General features: G+C 56.5%; 1 protein-coding gene across 4 annotated transcripts in view; it reads left to right on the top strand.

The window, feature by feature from the left end:
- Positions 1-18,601, top strand: part of PLCG1 (phospholipase C gamma 1) — a 42,125-nt gene that overhangs the window by 21,948 nt on the left and 1,576 nt on the right. Inside the window, exons 5-31 of one of the 4 annotated variants that reach the window (XM_039728097.1) lie at positions 1,196-1,280; positions 2,327-2,410; positions 2,580-2,602; positions 3,694-3,766; positions 4,774-4,875; positions 5,544-5,662; positions 6,450-6,535; positions 6,869-6,989; positions 7,363-7,531; positions 7,916-8,038; positions 8,913-9,014; positions 9,248-9,435; positions 9,746-9,946; positions 10,343-10,462; positions 10,819-10,999; positions 11,269-11,346; positions 11,802-11,905; positions 12,152-12,248; positions 12,351-12,420; positions 12,648-12,805; positions 13,304-13,400; positions 13,837-14,061; positions 14,836-14,984; positions 16,716-16,830; positions 16,943-17,104; positions 17,609-17,697; positions 18,297-18,484. In XM_039728097.1, coding sequence (XP_039584031.1) covers positions 1,196-1,280; positions 2,327-2,410; positions 2,580-2,602; positions 3,694-3,766; positions 4,774-4,875; positions 5,544-5,662; positions 6,450-6,535; positions 6,869-6,989; positions 7,363-7,531; positions 7,916-8,038; positions 8,913-9,014; positions 9,248-9,435; positions 9,746-9,946; positions 10,343-10,462; positions 10,819-10,999; positions 11,269-11,346; positions 11,802-11,905; positions 12,152-12,248; positions 12,351-12,420; positions 12,648-12,805; positions 13,304-13,400; positions 13,837-14,061; positions 14,836-14,984; positions 16,716-16,830; positions 16,943-17,104; positions 17,609-17,697; positions 18,297-18,484 — 3,309 coding nt within the window. Of the gene's footprint in view, positions 1-1,195; positions 1,281-2,326; positions 2,411-2,579; positions 2,603-3,693; positions 3,767-4,773; positions 4,876-5,543; positions 5,663-6,449; positions 6,536-6,868; positions 6,990-7,362; positions 7,532-7,915; positions 8,039-8,912; positions 9,015-9,247; positions 9,436-9,745; positions 9,947-10,342; positions 10,463-10,818; positions 11,000-11,268; positions 11,347-11,801; positions 11,906-12,151; positions 12,249-12,347; positions 12,421-12,647; positions 12,806-13,303; positions 13,401-13,836; positions 14,062-14,835; positions 14,985-16,715; positions 16,831-16,942; positions 17,105-17,608; positions 17,698-18,296; positions 18,485-18,601 lie in introns of all 4 variants that reach the window. The other 3 variants (XM_039728096.1, XM_039728095.1, XM_039728098.1) reach the window with 3 other exon arrangements.

The raw sequence follows: 18,601 nt of genomic DNA, 5'->3' as shown, positions 1-18,601 counted from the left end.
GTGTCCGGGTCCCCAGGGCTCTGAGCCCAGGAACAAGGGCTCTCTGTGTCCTGCTGGCTGCCCAGCCCTGGGCTCTGCAGCGCCTGACACCAGCTGCTTTCTCCCTCTCCCTGGAGCTCTCTCCATCCCTCCTCCTTCCTGTGCTGTTTGAGATCACCCTGCTTTCAGGGAAGGGTGTAAAAAAGATGGCACATGTGAATGCCAGCGTGCCCCCAGGTTAAATCCCCCATGCAGGGCATCTTCCCTGGTATTTTTATATTTGCACCCCAAAGCCATAAGGATTTCCAGACTTGCCCCATGCTTTGTGGGATGGGGGAGCATCCTGCAGGATCCTGTGTTCCCACGTGCTCAGTGGGGGACAGAAGCACCATCTGTGATTGCAGGGGTGGACTCCCAGGACTTGCTTTTAAGGCAGGAGCTGCCAGAAGATGATTGGACACAGACCCCTCTAAATCCTGCAGATGGGAGGCATCCTCATTTCTCCTTGCTGCAGGGCTGGTGCCCCATGTGGGGACAGCTCCAGAACAGGCAAGGGCAGCCCAGAGCTCCTTCCTGCCTGTCTCTGCCTGCTGGGCTGTGGGATCCTGGCACTGGAGCTTTCCCTGCTCTGGAACCAGCACCTTTGGTGTGGAGGGCTTTGGGAAGCACAGCCACACTGGCTGCTCCCTGCCTGCAGCGTGTGTGGCTGGGACAGCACGGCTGGGCACGACGTGGCAGTGCTGTGCCTGTGGCTGGGGACCTAAAATGGCTTTTTTCCTCTCCTTAAGATAAAATTAGCTGACTCCTAACCACTTAGAGAGCCTGTCCTGTCCAGGGAGTGGGTTTTGGGAGGGAGTTGGTCACCCAGCATCCATATTGGGGCACAGATACTTGAAAAATGCTTCTTCCTGGTTGTTCCTTTAAAGCAGTGGGTGCTGCCTGTCAGCTGTGGCATCAGCTCGATTGGCAGGGGCTGCTGGGCTCGCCCTGCTCTGTCAGGAGTTACAGGAGCAGTGTTTGCAGATCCCTCTCTCTGCACCCCACATCTTCCCCACTGTCCCCAGCCTCAGCATGGTTCTGGGGTCACGCATCCATCCTTGTGCCACAGCTGGTGCCCCTTTGGGCACGGCCTCTCTCTGCATGTTCCAGCCCCAGGGTGAGACCCCTCCCTCCCAGACTGCTGAACAGGTCTCCCCTCTTTCCCCTGCCGAGCCAGGATCTCTGCCAAGGATCTGAAGAACATGCTGTCTCAGGTCAACTACCGGGTCCCCAACATGAGGTTCCTGCGGGAGAGACTCACGGTGAGTGTGTGACCCCTCCACTCTGCCCCTCAGCAGTCCACTGCCTGCCTTTGAGCAAAAACTGGTGGTGCTTCAACTCCCAGGGAGTGTTTGCATATTGCAGAGCCTCCCAGCCTTTCCTGGGAGGGCCCCCACCCACGGTGGTGACTGAAGAGGTGCCAGCTCCCACTGGGTGCCGCGCCCTGGCCCATTTGTGGCCAGCACCCTCTCCTTACCCCACCCTGCCTCCCACACTCCCCTCATTGCTCCTGGCCCCAGTCACGGGCTGGTGCTGCTGGGGGAGAGTGCAGAGCAGCTGCCAGGTCCTGTGTCCTGGCTCTTGCACCCCCTGCCAGCCAGTGATGCTCTGCCAGCATCACCACTGGCCCGGGCATGAAGGGTCACCTCATGGTGACCAGCTGCCCCCAGCAGCCCAAAACTCCAGGGCCAAAGAGGGGTGTATCCAAAGGAGAACACACACTTTGGGTCTTGTGGTTTCCAGACACTTCAGATATTCTGGGCAAACAAAAAAATCAAATTATCCTTTTGTAAGTATTCAGTAAGTGGTGACACTTTATCAGTGTGTGTGTTGCCTTTGTGTGGGTGAGCTTGGGGAATCATGAAACTCATTTTAGGATGTGCCTGTGCCCTGGGCACTGCAGGGTCCCGCTGGCCCCAGCAGAGACTGTGGCAGATTTGTTAAGATTGGAAAAAACCCTCTAAAATCATTGAGTCCAACCATTACCCAGATTTCTATGTCCACTAAACCATGTCCCCAAGTGCCACATCCATGTGTTTTTGAGCATGTGCAGGGATGGTGACTCCACCAGTGCCTGGGCAGCCTGTTCCAATGCCTGACCACTGTTTTCATGATTTTTTCAAAATATCCAACCTAATCCTCCCCTGGCACAACTTGAGGCCATTGTTCAGGACACAGAGTCTGAACGGGTTTTGGCCTTTTCCCCCTCCTTCTTTCCTCAGGGATTCTGGTGGGAAGAGACGTTCCTTGAGCCACACAGAGTTACCTGTGGTGTCTGTAAAACCTCTGGGTTTGGTTTGTTTTCCAGGATGTGGAGCAGAGGAACGGGGATATCACGTACGGGCAGTTTGCACAGCTCTACCGCAGCCTGATGTTCAGCGCCCAGAAAACAGTAAGAGCTGAATCCTCCAGGGAGGAGAGGGAAGGGAGAAACCATATTTGTTACTGGGCATTCCCACTTAATTGACTTTTTAACCCTGCTGCCCTTGGGGTGAGCTCTTCTCTTGGGAGTAAAGAAGGTACCAAGTGCAAACCTAATGCTTGTGCTTCTTCTTTTGCAGATGGATGTCCCGTTCTTGGAAAGGTGGATCATTCTCTGTGTTTTCTGGGGAAGGGGCTGTTTTCTTTTGCTCCATAACATGCTTTGGGGCCTGCAGCAGCATGCTGGGTTGAGGCATTATGCACTCCTCCTGCTCCTGTGCTGCCTGTGTTCTGTGCTCTCAACAAGCATCACTGCTGTAGACGCTTTAGCTCGGGGCAGGGAGGGATCTCTCCCTCCCACACATCCCAGCTCAGGTCAGTTGTTTGATGTGAAGTGATCAGACCTTGAGCCATCTCCCAGGGATTATGCTCGTGGTGGCTGCAGAGCCCTCCCCACCCTGGTAGTGCCTCTGGTGCCATTGCCAGCTGTGCCCTTCCCTGCCCTCTGCTCACCTTGGCTGTGATAGAAAGAGCTTGAATTTGGACACAGGAGCTAAAGAGTGAAAGATTTACTGACTTGTCCGGCTAATTCCCAATGGTTTCCTCCCTTTTTTCCTATAACGATAGAAAAGAGACATCAGGATCCTCAGCAGAGCATCTGGCTCATCCCTCTGCCCAGGGCAGCCAGCACTGCTCAGTCCACTTTGGATTTTGTGGTGTTAGTGCCCAGCATGGCCCTTGGCTGTGACTTGGCATTGGCATGGCCTTGGCTTTGTGACTTACTGCAGTCATGGACCAGTCCCTCGAGATTATCAGCTACAAACAGTTCCCTTCTTCTTTCCCTGTGTCTTGCCTCCATGAGTCCATGTTCTCTGCATACCTGTAGGTCTGTCCTGTCTGCAGTCACCCCTTAACTGCCCTGCCTCTATTTAGTTCTTTACACCCAGGTTCAAACCAAACCCTCTATTTTTTTTTTTCACTAATCCATTCCTCTAATGGTTTTTGCTGCCCTTCACCAGAGTTTCATGTTACCATGCCCTTGTCAGTGTGAACCCTGTACTGCTCCTGGAGTAGTCCCTGCTTTTGGGATGTGGGCATGTGTTTGCTGTCCTCAGCTCTCTGCTCATCCCACTCTGCTCCTTCAGTGCTGCACACTCGGGGCACATCTGGCTGCACGTGCCAGGGAGGTGGCAGATGGCATCTCACACGAGGTGCTGCACAAGTGACTGAAGCTTCTCTCTCTCTGCTTGTCAGGGGTGCAGAAAGGCCTGAGCACTTCAGGGTGTCGCTGCTGGAGCTGCAGAAGTTTTTGCTGGAGTACCAGAGGGTGAGCTCAGCACAGGCACTGGGGAGGGACAATGGGGTAGGCACTGGTGACATTTGGGGTCCAGTGCTCCAAAGGTAGCCTTGCTGTGGGGCTGGGATGATTGGGCTGTGGGCTGCTCTGCCTGGCACAGCTCATCCTTCTGGAGCAGGAGGTGTTGTAGGGGAGGTGCTGGGGAGGGCAGACCTGAACTCAGCTGGGCACCCTGGCCAGGAAAGGAACCAGGAGATCTGGGAGGAGTGGGGGTCCCAGGAAGCAGGAACTGAACAGTGGAAGTTGACCCAGTCCCCGTGACCTCAACTGGTTACCAAAGGTGTGCTGCAGCCAAGAAGTCATGTCCATCCTGTTGCTCAGGAGGTGTCAGCAGTTCCTGAGGAGCAGCTGATGGATTCAGCTGCTGATTCTTCAATTTAAAAGCAATCTTGGGTCACTCAGCAAGCACAGCATGCATGTGCAGACACACACACAGGCACCAGCTGTGCGTTTGTGGGCAGCACAGACCCCTTGGCTCTTGCCAGGTTCCTTTCTCATTGCTGGTCTCCTCCAGGAGGGCAGGGCTGGCTGGCAAAACCTTGCCATGGCTCATAGCTCCTGCTCTGCCCTGTCCCCCACTGCCACCTCCCTGCCTGTGGTCTGCAGCCAGCAGGGAGTTAATCAGTGGGGAGATGCAGTGTTTTGGTGGCTAATGAAAGAAACCCAGGATGAGAGAGCCAAAGGAAGCTGGGTTGGCTTCTGCTGCTGAAGGAGGAGGGATGGCAGATGTTGTTCAAAGGAGCTATCGGAGAGAAAAATGCACGGCATTGAGGAAACAAAGCCCACTCAGAAGCAGGGCAGATTTCCTCCTTGTGTGCTCTCCAGCATTTGTGCTGACAGTTGAGTTCCTGGCAGAGATGGACTTGCATCAAAAACCGCCTCCTTAATGGTTAAAGCTTCCAACTGGATGAGCTGCATGTGGTTTGCAGTAATACGTTCTGAAATGGCTTCTTTTATGTCTCCCCTGGGTTTTGCAGGAGCTCTGGGCTGCAGATACTCTTCAGGTACAGGAGTTCATGTTCAGCTTCCTGAGAGATCCTTTGAGGGAGATTGATGAGCCTTATTTCTCCCTGGACGAAGTAAGACACCTTGAAGGTGGCGTGTGTGGAGTGGGGTGACACAGGGGATGGCACCCCTGGTGTGATGTGTCATGTGGTGTGGCAGCTCTGCTCTCTGTGCCTTTGCTGCAGGGTGGGCGTGCTGGAAGGGTCACAGCTCCTGGGAGATGGATGTGGTTGGCAAAGGGAATGGCTTCTGGGCTGTGCTTTTGTGCTGAGTGTGTGCAGCTGGGAGTACTCACCAGGCAGCTCATTTGGAGGAGGAGAGGGGCTGCCTTTGGCTTAAGGCTGCCTTGGGGTATGCAAGGATCTCTTCAAAGCAAAAAGAGCTGAATAAAAGCAGCTAGAGATGACCATGTCACTGGCACTCTGGACTAAGCCAAGGTCCCTTGACCTACATGGCCTTAGTAAGCTATTGCCTGCCATGTGAGCTGCAAAATAAAATGCAGAGCCATTAATTTGTGTCTAGCTGGGTCAAAGGGTCTGGCACACAGATATCTGGCAGAGCTCAGTGGGTAGGTGGCAGTGCCCAAGCTGTGGTCACTCAGGCACCCTGGCTCAGGTAGCTGGTGTGCTGTGGGCAGCCCTGGTGGATGTCTGCTGGCACAGAATGGGAGATGTGTGTGAAGCTAAACCACAGCAGCTGGCTCCCCTGCATCATTAACACATTTCTGTTTCTTCCTGAGCAGTTTCTCACCTTCCTGTTTTCCAAAGAGAACAGCATCTGGAACTCACAACTGGACATGGTGTGTCTGGAGAACATGAACAACCCTCTCTCCCATTACTGGATCTCCTCCTCACACAACACGTAAGGACAAGGGGAGGGCTCTCTCCACCCAGCTGCTCTCAGCATCCTTTTCTCATGCTAGGGTGGGAGTATTTTGCCTGATTCCAGTGATGGGTCAAAAACGCTTTTCCAAACCAAGGCCAGTACATCAGAGACCTTCCTCTTGGTGCCTCCCTCCTCCCTTCTGTCATTTAGCCATAAATGTTTTGCTCAGGCACTGTCAGCAGCACAGATCTGCACAGGCCTTCAGGTGCCTTCACGTCCTGAGCTGTTGCTCTGGTAATTTCTCACCATTAGCACTGTCATTCTCCAGAGCTTCTCAGGACAGATATGATAAACCCTGTCAGGCTGAAATGGGCCATTTTCCGCTCTCTGCTGCTAGAATAATTTTGCAGGAACTGCGTTCTGTGCAGACAGGCTCTGTCTGAGCTCTGTGTTCATGCTAACCCAAATTTAAAGGACTGAGAGCCGAAGCCAGCTGAGCAGCCCTGAGGGCAGGCAGTGAGATCCTGTCTGCCTGCAAGAGCTCATCTGACCCTGCTCTCAGGCTGCAGGGGGCTCTCTGTGTCACCAGTGCTGATATGGCTGTCTGAGGTTTGTCTCAGGAGCTGGGGCTGGACCTCAGAGGAGTGCTGGCAGCCCCTTGCAGCAGGGGCAGAGCTGAACCCCTCACCCGGGCAAAGTGGCAGGTGTGGAGAAGCACCACTCCCGCCATTCCCACGTGGCAGAGGCAGGTCCGCAGTGTCCCAGCAGACACCTGTGCCCACGGCGGGCTGTCGCTGTGCTGATGTGTTGTCTCACCTGGAAGGTACCTGACGGGGGATCAGTTCTCGAGCGAGTCCTCGCTGGAGGCCTACGCCCGCTGCCTGCGCATGGGCTGCCGCTGCATCGAACGTGAGTACCCCACGGGCCCCTCTGTCTGCCACCACAGCAGCTGGGGGTGCTCAGGGGAGGCTGTGCAAGGAAGGCAGAGCTGGAGGTTGGCCTGGCCAGGGCAACGTTAACACCATGATGTGCAGAAAGAGCTGAGGTCGTTTGCTTTGTGGGACTGGGTGATCTGTGCCTGAGGTTTTGGTCCCACAGAAAGATCAGGGCTTTCCCTGATCACCTCACTCCTTTATTGCCTTCCAGTAGATTTCCCAGCAGCACCTGGCTCAGTCCATGTCCTGTCCATGTCTTGCCTCTGTTCAGCCTTTGGGCTAAGGTTCCCCTGTGGGTCTCTTTCAGTGGATTGCTGGGACGGTCCCGATGGCATGCCGGTCATCTACCACGGGCACACCTTAACCACCAAGATCAAGTTCTCTGATGTCCTGGTCACTATCAAGGAGCACGCCTTTGTCACCTCTGAGTGAGTACAGCAGGACTTCGGCTAGCAGGGCAGAGAGAGGGTGGAGCCAGGGCTGTAGCAAGTGGAGCTCACTTTATCCAGAGCTGCAGCACAAGGCCTGGATGTGGTGGGAAGAAAGCGTGTCATGTCTGTCAGCCAAAGAGAGAATTTTCCCAGAAAAATTTTGTGGGAGAGGGCTTGGGGTAAACCCCGGTAGTTTGGCAGTCCTTCTCCACCCTGTGAGCTCCTGAAGGGTGGCTACAGGCAGCACAGATGGCTGTTGATGTGAGCTGCTCCTGGAGGGCACAGAGGCCAGGTTTTTATTCAGAGCTCAGAAGTCCTTGGTTCCATCCAGATCCCATGCTGGTTTTGATGGCTCTGCTCCTTCTCCCAGTTTCCCTGTCATTCTGTCCATTGAGGACCACTGCAGCATTGCTCAGCAGAGGAACATGGCTCAGAATTTCAAGAAGGTTTTTGGAGACATGCTATTGACCAAACCAGTCGATATTTCTGCTGATGGCCTTCCATCTCCAAACCAGCTCAAGAGGAAGATTCTCATCAAGGTGAATTCCCTTGCCCAGTGAGGCTCCTAAGTGAGGGAATGGGTGAAGGTATGGGACTGAAGGCAGCTGCCTTTGGAAGGGGGTGGTTGGCAGTGTAGGAGTGGAAGTGGAGACCTGATGCTAAGAACAGCTGGACACAGAGAAGCTCTCTCACTTCAGCATCTGCTGGGAAATGAGCTCAGCAGCTGGGTGCTGCCTTTCTTGGAGGGCATGGGGAATGTTGGTATTTCTGCTTGAGGGGTGGGACTTCAGTGCTGTTTGATCATCCCTGTGGCGTTTATTCTAATCTGAGGGACCCCACTGCAGCAGATCTGGGCTTTTAGGGCTGTTCACCAGGAAATCTACACTGCTTTTGGGGTGCCTGACCCCTCTCTCATCCCACAGCACAAGAAGCTGGCGGAGGGCAGCGCTTACGAGGAGCTGCCCTCGTCTGTGATGTACTCAGAGAATGACATCAGCAACTCCATCAAGAATGGCATCCTCTACCTGGAAGACCCCATCAATCACGTATGTCTGTGCCATGGTGGCCCAGGCCCTGCTCTCAGGGCTCTGTCAATGACCTGGTGGCTCTGTCAGGTGCTGTGGTGCTGGAAGGAAGGGCTGTGGTGCCAGTGACTGAAGAGGCTCTTGGTCTGTTGGTGTCTCAGGTGTCCCTGAAGGCTGGGGGTGTTTTATGCTGGCTCTCTGTGCTCTTCCCTAGGAATCTCCTGTGGGCCCTTGGTAGAGGCAGAAGGCTGAGCTAGAGGGAGCTCTGGGCCAAGGCACTGCAGCCTGTGATTTGTGCTGCAGGAATTTCTGGAGATGGCTGCGCTCCAGCCCTGCCTCCTGCCAAGTGCCTGCACACCTGACACACCTAAGCAAGGGTTTATCTTTGTAAAGCACCAAGTGCTTATCACTGTGTGCATTTACTCACAGCCCACCTTCAGCAGCTTTACTCTGCTGAGGGTCTGTCTGGCAAAGCCACATGCTAACGGAACAGGCTTTTTTTTAAAAACAGTAAAATGCAATGGTAAATCCACATAAACATCTCTGATATCTTCACCTCAGATTGCCCCTGTGCTGAGTTCATGCAGACTTGGGTTTGCTTTTTTTGGTTTTTTTGCATTGATTTGCTTTTCATTTGGTCATCTCCTTTTATTAGGTGTTGGGGTGTTTGCAGTGTGATTTGTCACATGCTGGTTTTTTTAAATCCATGCCTCTGGGGGATCTGGGGGATGTATTGAAAGCTCCTGTGACTCACTGGAATCAGTGTTGGTGGCTGTCCTTCACAAACCTGATTGTCCCTCCCTGTACTGGTCAGGAGATGATGATGCCATGGGTGGGTGGTGGGCAGTTTGGTGCTTCCCCAGGGGTCTCTTTGCCAGAGTTCATTTCCTTGCAGGAGTGGAACCCACATTACTTTGTGCTGACCAGCAGCAAGATCTATTACTCTGGGGAGACAACCAGTGACCAAGGAAACGAGGATGAGGAAGAGCAAAAGGAGGTGAGGGCTCTCCTGTGGGACTATGAGTTGTCCCATAAGGAAAGGACTTGACTGTCCAAGGGGCTGAGCATTGCCACTGCCAGCTGGCTTCAGGGGGAGATCCTGTGGTGGGAAGGACGCGAGCTGCTTCAGGAGCTCCCTGCTCCCAGCTGGAAAACCCCTGAGCAAAGCAGAATCCAGCACCGTGAGCCTGCCCTCAGTGACCCAAGGCGATGGCTTTTTCCCCCTGCCAGGTGAGCAACAGCACGGAGCTTCACTCCACAGAGAAGTGGTTCCACGGGAAGCTGGGAGCGGGCCGTGACGGGCGGCACATCGCGGAGCGGCTGCTGACGGAGTACTGCATCGAGACAGGGGCCCCCGACGGCTCCTTCCTCGTCAGAGAGAGCGAGACCTTCGTGGGGGACTACACCCTGTCCTTCTGGTGAGGGCCCCAGGGCCAGCCCGCTGCTCTGTGTCACCCCCGGGGGGTTGTTTCCTCTTGGCTTGTTCTTTGGTGGTGGGGTCCCGTTCCTGGCTGGCCTGTGAGCAGTCTCTCCCCTGTTTCTGTGCCCCAGCATCATTCCAGCTCTCTCTCCCGGCTGAGAAAGTTCAAGTCTCTTGGGATCCTCATGCAGTCACTCTCCACTGGGGCAGGAATGCCATGTCAGGCTGGAGCTGTGCCTGAGGCAAGTGTAAAATCTCCATGGACAAGCCTGGCTTACCCCCTCCCTCCCTCCCTCCCTGCTCCACAGGCGCAATGGGAAGGTGCAGCACTGCCGGATCCACTCGCGGCAGGACGCCGGCAGCCCCAAGTTCTTCCTGACGGACAACCTGGTGTTTGACAGCCTCTACGACCTCATCACCCACTACCAGGAGGTGCCACTGAGGTGCAACGAGTTTGAGATGAGGCTGACGGAGCCAGTGCCACAGACCAATGCCCACGAGAGCAAAGAGTGAGTGCACGCGTGTCCATTGGGCAGCCGGGACACTCTAGGAAGCTCTCCCAGGTCCCTCCTCAGCCATTCCTCCCTTGCTGGAGCTTTCTGGTCCCCGTTTTCTCCCCGTGGAGCTCTGTCACAGCAGCCATGCTGGCCAGCTCTGTTGTTCATTGAGCTGAATGTCACGGAGGCTCAGTGCAGGGCACAGAGCTGCTGGGTTTTTGGGATGCCCTGGCCTGTGCCACACCTCCCCAACAGACTCTGATCCTGCCTGCCTCATTGCAGTCCCTTCCTTCCTCTGGAGAATTCCAGGAGCCTTTCGGGGGCTGGAGGGGGAGCCACATGCTGTGGCAGAGGTGTGGGATGGGCTGGGGGTGTGTGACCTGTGCACAGCCATGTCTCTCCTGGCAGGTGGTACCACGCCAGCCTCACGCGGGCCCAAGCCGAGCACATGCTGATGCGGGTGCCCCGCGACGGAGCCTTCCTGGTGCGCAAGAGGAGCGAGCCCAGCTCCTACGCCATCTCCTTCAGGTGTGTGCTGCCACAGGGTGCTGGGGGTGGAGCTGGGACACTGCAGTGTGTGAGAGGGCAGGACAGGTGCCACCAGCCAGCCTTGAGCCCTGCCAGCACTCCTCTTGCTCTGGGACACTGCAGTGTGTGAGAGGGCAGGACAGGTGCCACCAGCCAGCCTTGAGCCCTGCCAGCACTCCTCTTGCTCTGGAGTTGCCCTTGATCCTTGAGGTCCTGCCCTTCCTCCCATCTTCCAATGGGAGATGGCTGTGCTCAGCCACCTCACCAGGGACACCTTTTCCTTGGTGTCTCCATTTTGGCAGAGACCTTCTCTTGCCAGGTGCCAAGCGGCCTCTCCCTGTGTTTCCTCCCTGCAGGGCAGAAGGGAAGATCAAGCACTGCCGGGTGCAGCAGGAGGGCCAGACTGTGCTGCTGGGCAACTCTGAGTTCGAGAGCCTGGTGGACTTGATCAGCTACTACGAGAAGCACCCGCTGTACCGCAAGATGAAGCTGCGCTACCCCATCAACGAGGAGACCCTGGAGAAGATCGGCACAGCGGTGAGCGCAGGAGCCAGAGAGTGATGGACAGGCTGTTTTTGAGCTGGTGCCTTGAGGTGGTGGTGTTTGCAGCCCACACCTCTTGGGGCTTCCTGGCACTTGAGTGGAGTTTGGTGCTGCCCCTCTGAGCCAGGCTTCGGCTGCTCTTTGCTGTCTGCAGCATCATCTTTGTTCTTGTGCCTTCCTGGGGCACTCTCCCACCTACCCCAAGGCAGGGAACCCTTTCTCCTGCAGTCACTGCTGTAACCACTGTCCCTTTGCTTCCACAGGAGCCGGACTATGGAGCCCTGTATGAGGGACGCCATCCTGGGTTCTATGTGGAAGCCAACCCCATGCCCACCTTCAAGGTACACTCTCACTGTTTGGCACAAAACAAACTGCAGGGCTGGAGGGTTTAGCAAGGATCTTTTTGTGTTGTAAGAGCTGTATTCATCTGCACACCCATTTCTAAACCATAAGTGAGAGACAGTGGAGGTTGAACCTACAGGTTCCCAGGCTGGGCTGCCTCTTCTTCTGGGCTCTCCAAACTAAGCCTCTCAGTGGCTCTTGGGACAGAAGAGAGTGCCTGTGTGGGGCCATACCAGACTTGTGAGCTCTGCTTTGGTGTGAATGGAGACCTTGATTTGCTCTTTGAGGTGTCACTAAGGTCTGGCAGCAGGGCTGGATGCTGCCTGCCTGCACATGGTGTGCCTCACAGCCCCCCAGTGAACATGTCTGTGGTGGGAGGTGATCTGGTGTCCTGTGGGCTTGTTGTCCACGTGTCCATTCCCTGCCAGCCTCATGGGACCCCTCCTCATTGCAGTGTGCAGTCAAAGCCCTGTTTGACTACAAGGCACAGAGGGAGGACGAGCTCACCTTCACCAAAAATGCCATCATCCAGAATGTGGAGAAACAGGAAGGAGGCTGGTGAGTTGGTACTGAGCCTCCCTTTTCCCTAGGGGACATGGTCAAACCTTGCTGTCACCATCCACACAAAGGTGTGTCCACTCTAGGAGTGGGTCTGTCTGGGGATTACCCATGAGCAGCACAGTTCCAAAGCCTCACAAACCCTCAAAGCAGATGATGGAAGAGCTGCCTGTTCCCCTCACCCCCTCTCAGCATACTCAGGGGTCCCGTGGTGGGTGCTGACATTGCCCCTTCCCTCCCTTCCAGGTGGAGAGGGGATTATGGTGGCAAAAAGCAGCTGTGGTTCCCTTCCAACTACGTGGAGGAAATTACTAGTCCCACTAGTCTGGAGCCAGAGCGGGAGGTGAGTGTGGCCATGGGTGCAGCAGGGAGGGTTTGTGCCCCCAAGCTTGGCTGCCCTGCCCGCCGTGCCCAGCACCATCCTGCTGTGCTTCCTTCCCAGCAGCAGCTGGATGAGAACAGCCCCCTGGGAGACCTGCTGGGAGGTGTCCTGGACGTGCCCTCCTGCCAGATCGGTGAGTGCCAGGGAAGGGACACTGCAAAGGCCCCTTGAGGCTTCTCAGCCCTCACTTACACTGCCTGGGCTGCATCTGTGGCCTCCAGTGGCCAGGAATGGGAGTTCCCTGTAGCTGCAGGGTGCCGGGGTAGCCACGAGTCCCTGTGCCTGTCTTGTGCCACCCTGCCTGTGAAGGGCTTGGCTCAGCACCTGCAGTGACCCTGTCCCCTGCTCCCTGCCCCACAGCCATCCGCCCCGAGGGGAAGAACAACCGGCTCTTCGTGTTCTCCATCAGCATGTCCTCGGTGTCACGGCTGTCCCTGGACGTGGCGGCCGACACGCACGAGGACCTGCTGGACTGGGTGAAGAAGATCCGGGAGGCAGCTCAGACAGCTGATGCCAGGGTGAGCCTGGGGAGCATCTCCAGGGTCTCCAGTGCTGGGTTTTCCAGGGGCTGAGGAGCAGGTGGAGGCTGGTGGGGGGCAGTGGGGTGACAGCCTGTGATGGCTGGCACAGCAGTTGCAGAGGTGGTAAAGCCAGAGCAATCTTGGACAGTGGGGCAAGGGGTGATGGCCACACGGCTTGAGAGGTTCAGGCTGGATATTTGGGAAGATTGGACAACTGGGTGGGTGCTACAGCCTCAGGAAGTGGGGGGGGGTCTCCATCTGTGGAGGATGGCAAGGCCACAGATGCCCTGTGCTGGTTCCAGTGCCAGTCCTGCTCTGGGCAGGATGCAGGACCTACCCAGGCCCTACCTGTGTGGTGTCCCCTGGCAGATCTGCTGGTGGTCCCCACAGTGTGGGCAGGAGCCACACCAAGCAGTGAGGGTCAGCTCAGGAGCTGGGTCATCCATCACCACTGCTCCTACCTGGCCTCACACCTCTCTCACCCTCTCTTGGCAGCTCTCTGAAGGGAAGATGATGGAGAGGAGAAAGAAGATTGCCCTGGAGCTTTCAGAACTGGTGGTCTACTGCCGACCTGTGCCCTTTGATGAAGAGAGTGAGCATCTGCTGAGCTGGTGGCCATCACAGGCAGTCACTGTGGCATTACAGACCCTGTGGTGGGCCCCAAGGGGCTGCTTTGGCTAGATCTCAGCAGAGGCTAGGTGTCCAAGGTGTCCAAATCCCCAGTTTACCTTGGAGCTCGGGGTAGCTCCAGAGGGATCCCTTCCCTGTCCCTGTGCTGCTGGGGTCTGTGAGCACACAGAGCAGCTGCTGAGGGAGTGGGGCTGGGGAGCATCGTGCCTGCTCAGTGGGAGCTGTGTTGGTGCTCTGTCATTGGGGTCGGGCACCTGGCAAACACCCCTGGGGCAGAGCAGGGTCTGCACAGCTCTGGCTGTGCCAGGGATGAGAGGATGGCGTCAGGAGGGAGCTGGGGTGGTTAAGTGTCAGCAGAGGGAGTGTGCTGCTGCTCACACAGTGCTGTCCCCTGCCAGAGATCGGCACAGAGAGAGCCTGCTACCGGGATATGTCCTCCTTTCCCGAGACCAAGGCAGAAAAGTACGTCAACAAGATCAAGGGCAAGAAGTTCCTGCAGTACAACCGCCTGCAGCTGTCCCGCATCTACCCCAAGGGCCAGCGCCTGGACTCCTCCAACTACGACCCCCTGCCCATGTGGATCTGTGGCAGCCAGCTGGTGGCACTCAACTTCCAGACCCCGGGTGAGGGCAGCGGGCAGGCAGGCTGGGCTGTGCCTCCTCTGAGCCCTGCTCCTGGCACATGGGGGCTGGGAGGGGCTCTGGGGCTTGGAAGGGCTCTGCAGGCAGTGAGACCCGGGTTAATGTGCTCCAGAGGGCTGGATTGAGCCAGGGAGCTGCACTGAGGCTGGGGATTGTGCCACGAGAACAAAATGGAATGGAGAGGAGGCGGGGGGTTCTCCCAGGTCCCTGGTGACAAGCAGGGCAGGCAGGGAAGGCGCCAGAGGGGATGGTGCTGCCCCAGGCTTGGGACACCAGCTGGTTGCTTGGTCTGAGTCCAGCTGGCTGCTCTTCTTGCCTTTGCCCAGCTTCCATCCCTGCTCCTGCCGTGCAGTCCAGCCTTCCTTTTCCTGGCCTTTGCCAAGCCCTGCTGTGAGCCTGCTCAGCTCACCGACACACCAGCAAACAACCTGCCTCTTTTTTCCTGCCAGCTTTCTCATTCCTTCTGTGAATTCAAGCAGCTCATAGGGGGGTTGGCAAATGCTACAGGCAGCACACGGAAAGCTGAAAATAGGAGGAAAAGAGGGAGGTGACCCATAGGGCTCTGGGTAGGTGGGCAGATCGTGCATGACAGAGTCACCTCATGGCCCTGACATGTGCACGGGCTGCAGTGGGGACACTTTGCTCAGCATTGCCACGGGGTGAGCCAGGTCCTCTTGCCAAGGGAATGAGGGGGATGATGATCCAGCTTGTGCACAGGGCATCCTTCATCTCCTGTATCTCCTGCCTGTGCTCTAGACAAGCCCATGCAGATGAACCAGGCCTTGTTCATGTCCAGTGGCCAGTGTGGGTACGTCCTGCAGCCGACCAACATGAGGGATGACATCTTTGACCCCTTTGACAAGAGCACGTTGAGGGGCACAGAACCACTCTCCATCTCCATTGAGGTCAGTACCTCCTGCTGTGGGGGAATGCAGGGTCAGACCCCAGTGGGGTACCAGATTTGGGGTGAGAGAATGGTTTTTCTGGGCTCCTGGCTCTGCCTGCAGCTGCTCCTCACCGAGCCCCCTGAGCAGCACAGACTGGAGAGGGGCACTCGTGGGTGTGCTGAGGGTGCCTGGAGAGCAGCAGCAGGAGCATCCCTGCCTGCTCCCCCAGGACTCCTCCAGTCCAGGTCCCGGTGCCAGCAGGTGGCATCCACGAGCCGCAGAGGTGGCATCCCTGTCCCCAGAGCGTGGCCAGGACTGCATCCACAGGCTAACAACACGAGAGCTGTGCTTTGTCCCCTCCTTGTCACTCAGTTGCTCCAGGCTCGAGGTTTCCATTTCCCCTTGCTCATGGCCCCTCTTGGAAAGCTGCTCGAGGTCAGGGCAAACTTTTCAGGCCATTTCTGTGTTGTGCTGCTGGTGGTGATAAGAGGAGGGGGGCTGAGGGTGGGGTGTGCCAGAGGATGGGGTATGGATATTTGATGAGTTTTTTTTACTTCCCTAACGGTGCAACTGAGGCTGGGTTGTTCCTGTGTCAGCTCTCAGAGCTGCACAGCAGAGGCTCTGCAGGGACATGGGAGAGCTCACCAGGCAAAGCTTTGGAGGGCCGTGCCAAACCAGCTGGCTCTCATGTTTGGGGTCCAGTGGCGTCCAGTAGCCTGTACAGGCATTCCCTGTGGTCACAGAACCAAGCTATGAGTCAACAGTCTGCTTTGCCAGTCCCCTCAGCTCGTGCAGACCTTGGGGAGGATGCAGTGGAGATCCTGCCTTCAGGTGCTCACAGGTTTCCTCTGTGGCCACCTCTGTTTTGGAGTGATCCACCCTAAAAAAGCCACAGCTCTTCTCCATAAGGACACCCTGTCATGTACCCTCTGCACCACTGACTCCATGCTCACTGTCTCCCTAAAAATTCCCTGCCCCATTCTGTTTTCCAAGCTCTTCCTGCACCTCAGGATGCAGCTGCCCCCACCAAGTGTCAAGAGTCATTGTGCCAGTCACTGTCGCCTTTAAGAGACAGGCTCAGCCTCTCGTTGTCTGGCAGAAGTGCCTGCTGTCCCCAGCAAAGCCAGCTTTCATGGATGGAGAAGCCATCTCGAGCCCAGCGTGACTCAAAGCACATGATGCAGCGTTGGCAGCAGGTCCTTCCCCTGCAGCAGCGGCGACATATGGCCACGGGCAAGAGGGAGCTGCCATTGCTCTCCTGCTCTCTCTTGTCACGTGAGGGAGCACAGGCTGTGCTGCAGGCACGAGGCAGAGCAGGGTGGAGAGCAGCTCCTTTTTCTCCTCACACCGAGGCGGGAGGGCCGAGAAGTTCAGCAGAGATGAGGGGGTCCAGGGTGGTGCTGCCAGCAGGGAACGGTGCTTGCGGGGAGCCCAGCTCCAGCTTGGCACCTGGGGAGGGATGCTGTGGCCCAGGCCTGGCTGTGCCAGCAGCAGGCACAACCTGGAGCAGTTCAGCTGCTTTTTTTTGTGGCTTACAAGTCAAACTGTGGATCAAGAACACTACAGCAGCTTCCAGGGGTGGGAGCTGTTTCTCTCCAAGATGTGGGCTGGGCTGGCTCTCAGTGCTGCTTCTCTCTCCAATTAGCAGAGCCAGGGTGATTTATTTGGGAAGAAAATGTCTTGGTATGCAAACACATTTTTTCCCCTTTGTTCCTGTCTCTTACCAAGTCTCTCCTGCCCTCTGCTCAGGTCCTGGGGGCCCGGCACCTTCCCAAAAATGGAAGGGGAATCGTTTGTCCCTTCGTGGAGGTGGAGGTGTCTGGTGCTGAGTACGACAATGCCAAGCACAAAACAGAGATTGTGGGTGAGTGGCGTGGGGAAGGGAAGGGAGAGGGATGCACCAGCACTCCTGACCCTGGTGTGAGCCATGGGCTCTGCAGCAAAGCCTGGCACTGACAGCTGTGTTTTGTGAGCAGCTGACAACGGCCTGAACCCTCTCTGGACCCCGAAGCAGTTCCACTTTCAGGTCAGCAACCCTGACTTTGCCTTCCTCCGCTTCGTGGTGTATGAGGAGGACATGTTCAGCGACGAGAACTTCCTGGCCCAGGCCACCTTCCTGGTGAAAGGCTTGAAGACAGGTGAAGCACTTGGGACAGCAGGGAGGGGGGTCATGGGGATCCTCACCAGTTCACACTGTTAGCCAGGGCGATGCTGACTTTCATAGGAGGGTGTTGTTGGGCCCCAGGCTGGCTTAGCCTGTCCCCATGACAGGTCACATCCCCAACCAGGTAAAGGAAGGCAGAGCCATTTGCTAACAGCCCTTGGGGCCACCTGCCAGTTTGAGGGAAATTTGGGGGCTTGGAGAATCACAGAATCATAGACTGGTTTGGATTAGAAGGGACCCTAAAGGCCATCTAGTTTCAGCCCCACTGCCATGGGCAGGGACACCATCTGCTGTCCCAGGCTGCTCTGAGCCCCATCCAGCCTGCCCTTGGACACTTCCAGGGATGGGGCAGCCACAGCTTCTCTTGGCAGAAGAGAAAAAGGGTCTTGTGGGAGAAAGACCCTCTTGAGTTCTGTGCCAGGGCACTGCCACCTCACCTCCTGTGCTGTGAGTGACACCAGGGCTGTCTCTGCTGTAGGTTTCCGAGCTGTTCCCCTGAAGAACAACTACAGTGAGAACCTGGAGCTGGCTTCTCTGCTTGTCAAGATAGACATTTTCCCTTGCAAGGTGAGACTGGCTGCACACATGAGAAGGTGACCATGCTGTAGGGCTGAGGAGCTGAGGCAGTGAGCCCAGCCTGGCCCTGCCCACTCTCCTGCTCCACTTGGGGCAGTGAGGCTCAGTGGTGGATGGCTGAATTCCCAGTGCTGCTCCATGGGGATGCCCACAGGACAGCAAGCACTGGGTTTGCCTCCTGCAGCAGTCAGGGTCTTTCAGGCAGGGCCCTGCCTGCACTGGGTTTGACTTGCCTGAAATCCCTTCAGCAAAAGCTGGAGAAGGCGGATTTGTCACACTGCCTTGTCTGTGCTCCAGGGACATTGCAGCTCAGGATCATGGAGCTGGCTGGCCTGGGGCTGTCCCTGTTGGCATAAACAGAGGGCAGGGCTCCTTCTGAGACAGATGGTTCTTTTATTTCTGCATTTCAAATGGTGCTGGTGGGAGCCAGCGATGGCTGTTAGAGCAGCTGCACATTGCAAACCCCAAGCCCCCATGAGCCCTGGACACCCTGCAGGGCAGCAGGGCTCTGCCCCACAACTGCCCTTGCTCCAGGATGTATGCTTTGAAATCACAAGCCCTTGACTACAGCATTTTTTCCCTCATCCAAGCAGGAAAATGGCGAAATAAACCTCTTCAATGCCTCATCCCTACGGGAGCGAGCAGGGGATGGCTCCAGCCAGCTGCTGGCAAGCAGAGGCAGGGAGGGCTCCTTTGAGCTGCGGTACCAGCAGCCTTTCGAGGATTTCCGTGTGTCCCCAGAGCAGCTCGCTGACCACTTCGAGAGCCGGGAGCGAAGGTGAGGCCAGTGCCCATTCAGCTCTTCCCCTGCAGCATAGCACACTCCCTGCATTGAGTCTGGCTGCAGGCAGTGAATGCAACCAACTCAAAGTGGAGCTGCGGCCGCGTTTGCTGC

The sequence above is a fragment of the Passer montanus genome, unplaced genomic scaffold, assembly GCF_014805655.1.
Source record: "Passer montanus isolate IOZ18808 unplaced genomic scaffold, ASM1480565v1 scaffold64, whole genome shotgun sequence".
In the NCBI taxonomy this organism is placed as follows: domain Eukaryota; kingdom Metazoa; phylum Chordata; class Aves; order Passeriformes; family Passeridae; genus Passer; species Passer montanus.
Note: the sequence above shows the minus strand (reverse complement) of the source record. Positions and strands in the feature narration are given on the sequence as shown.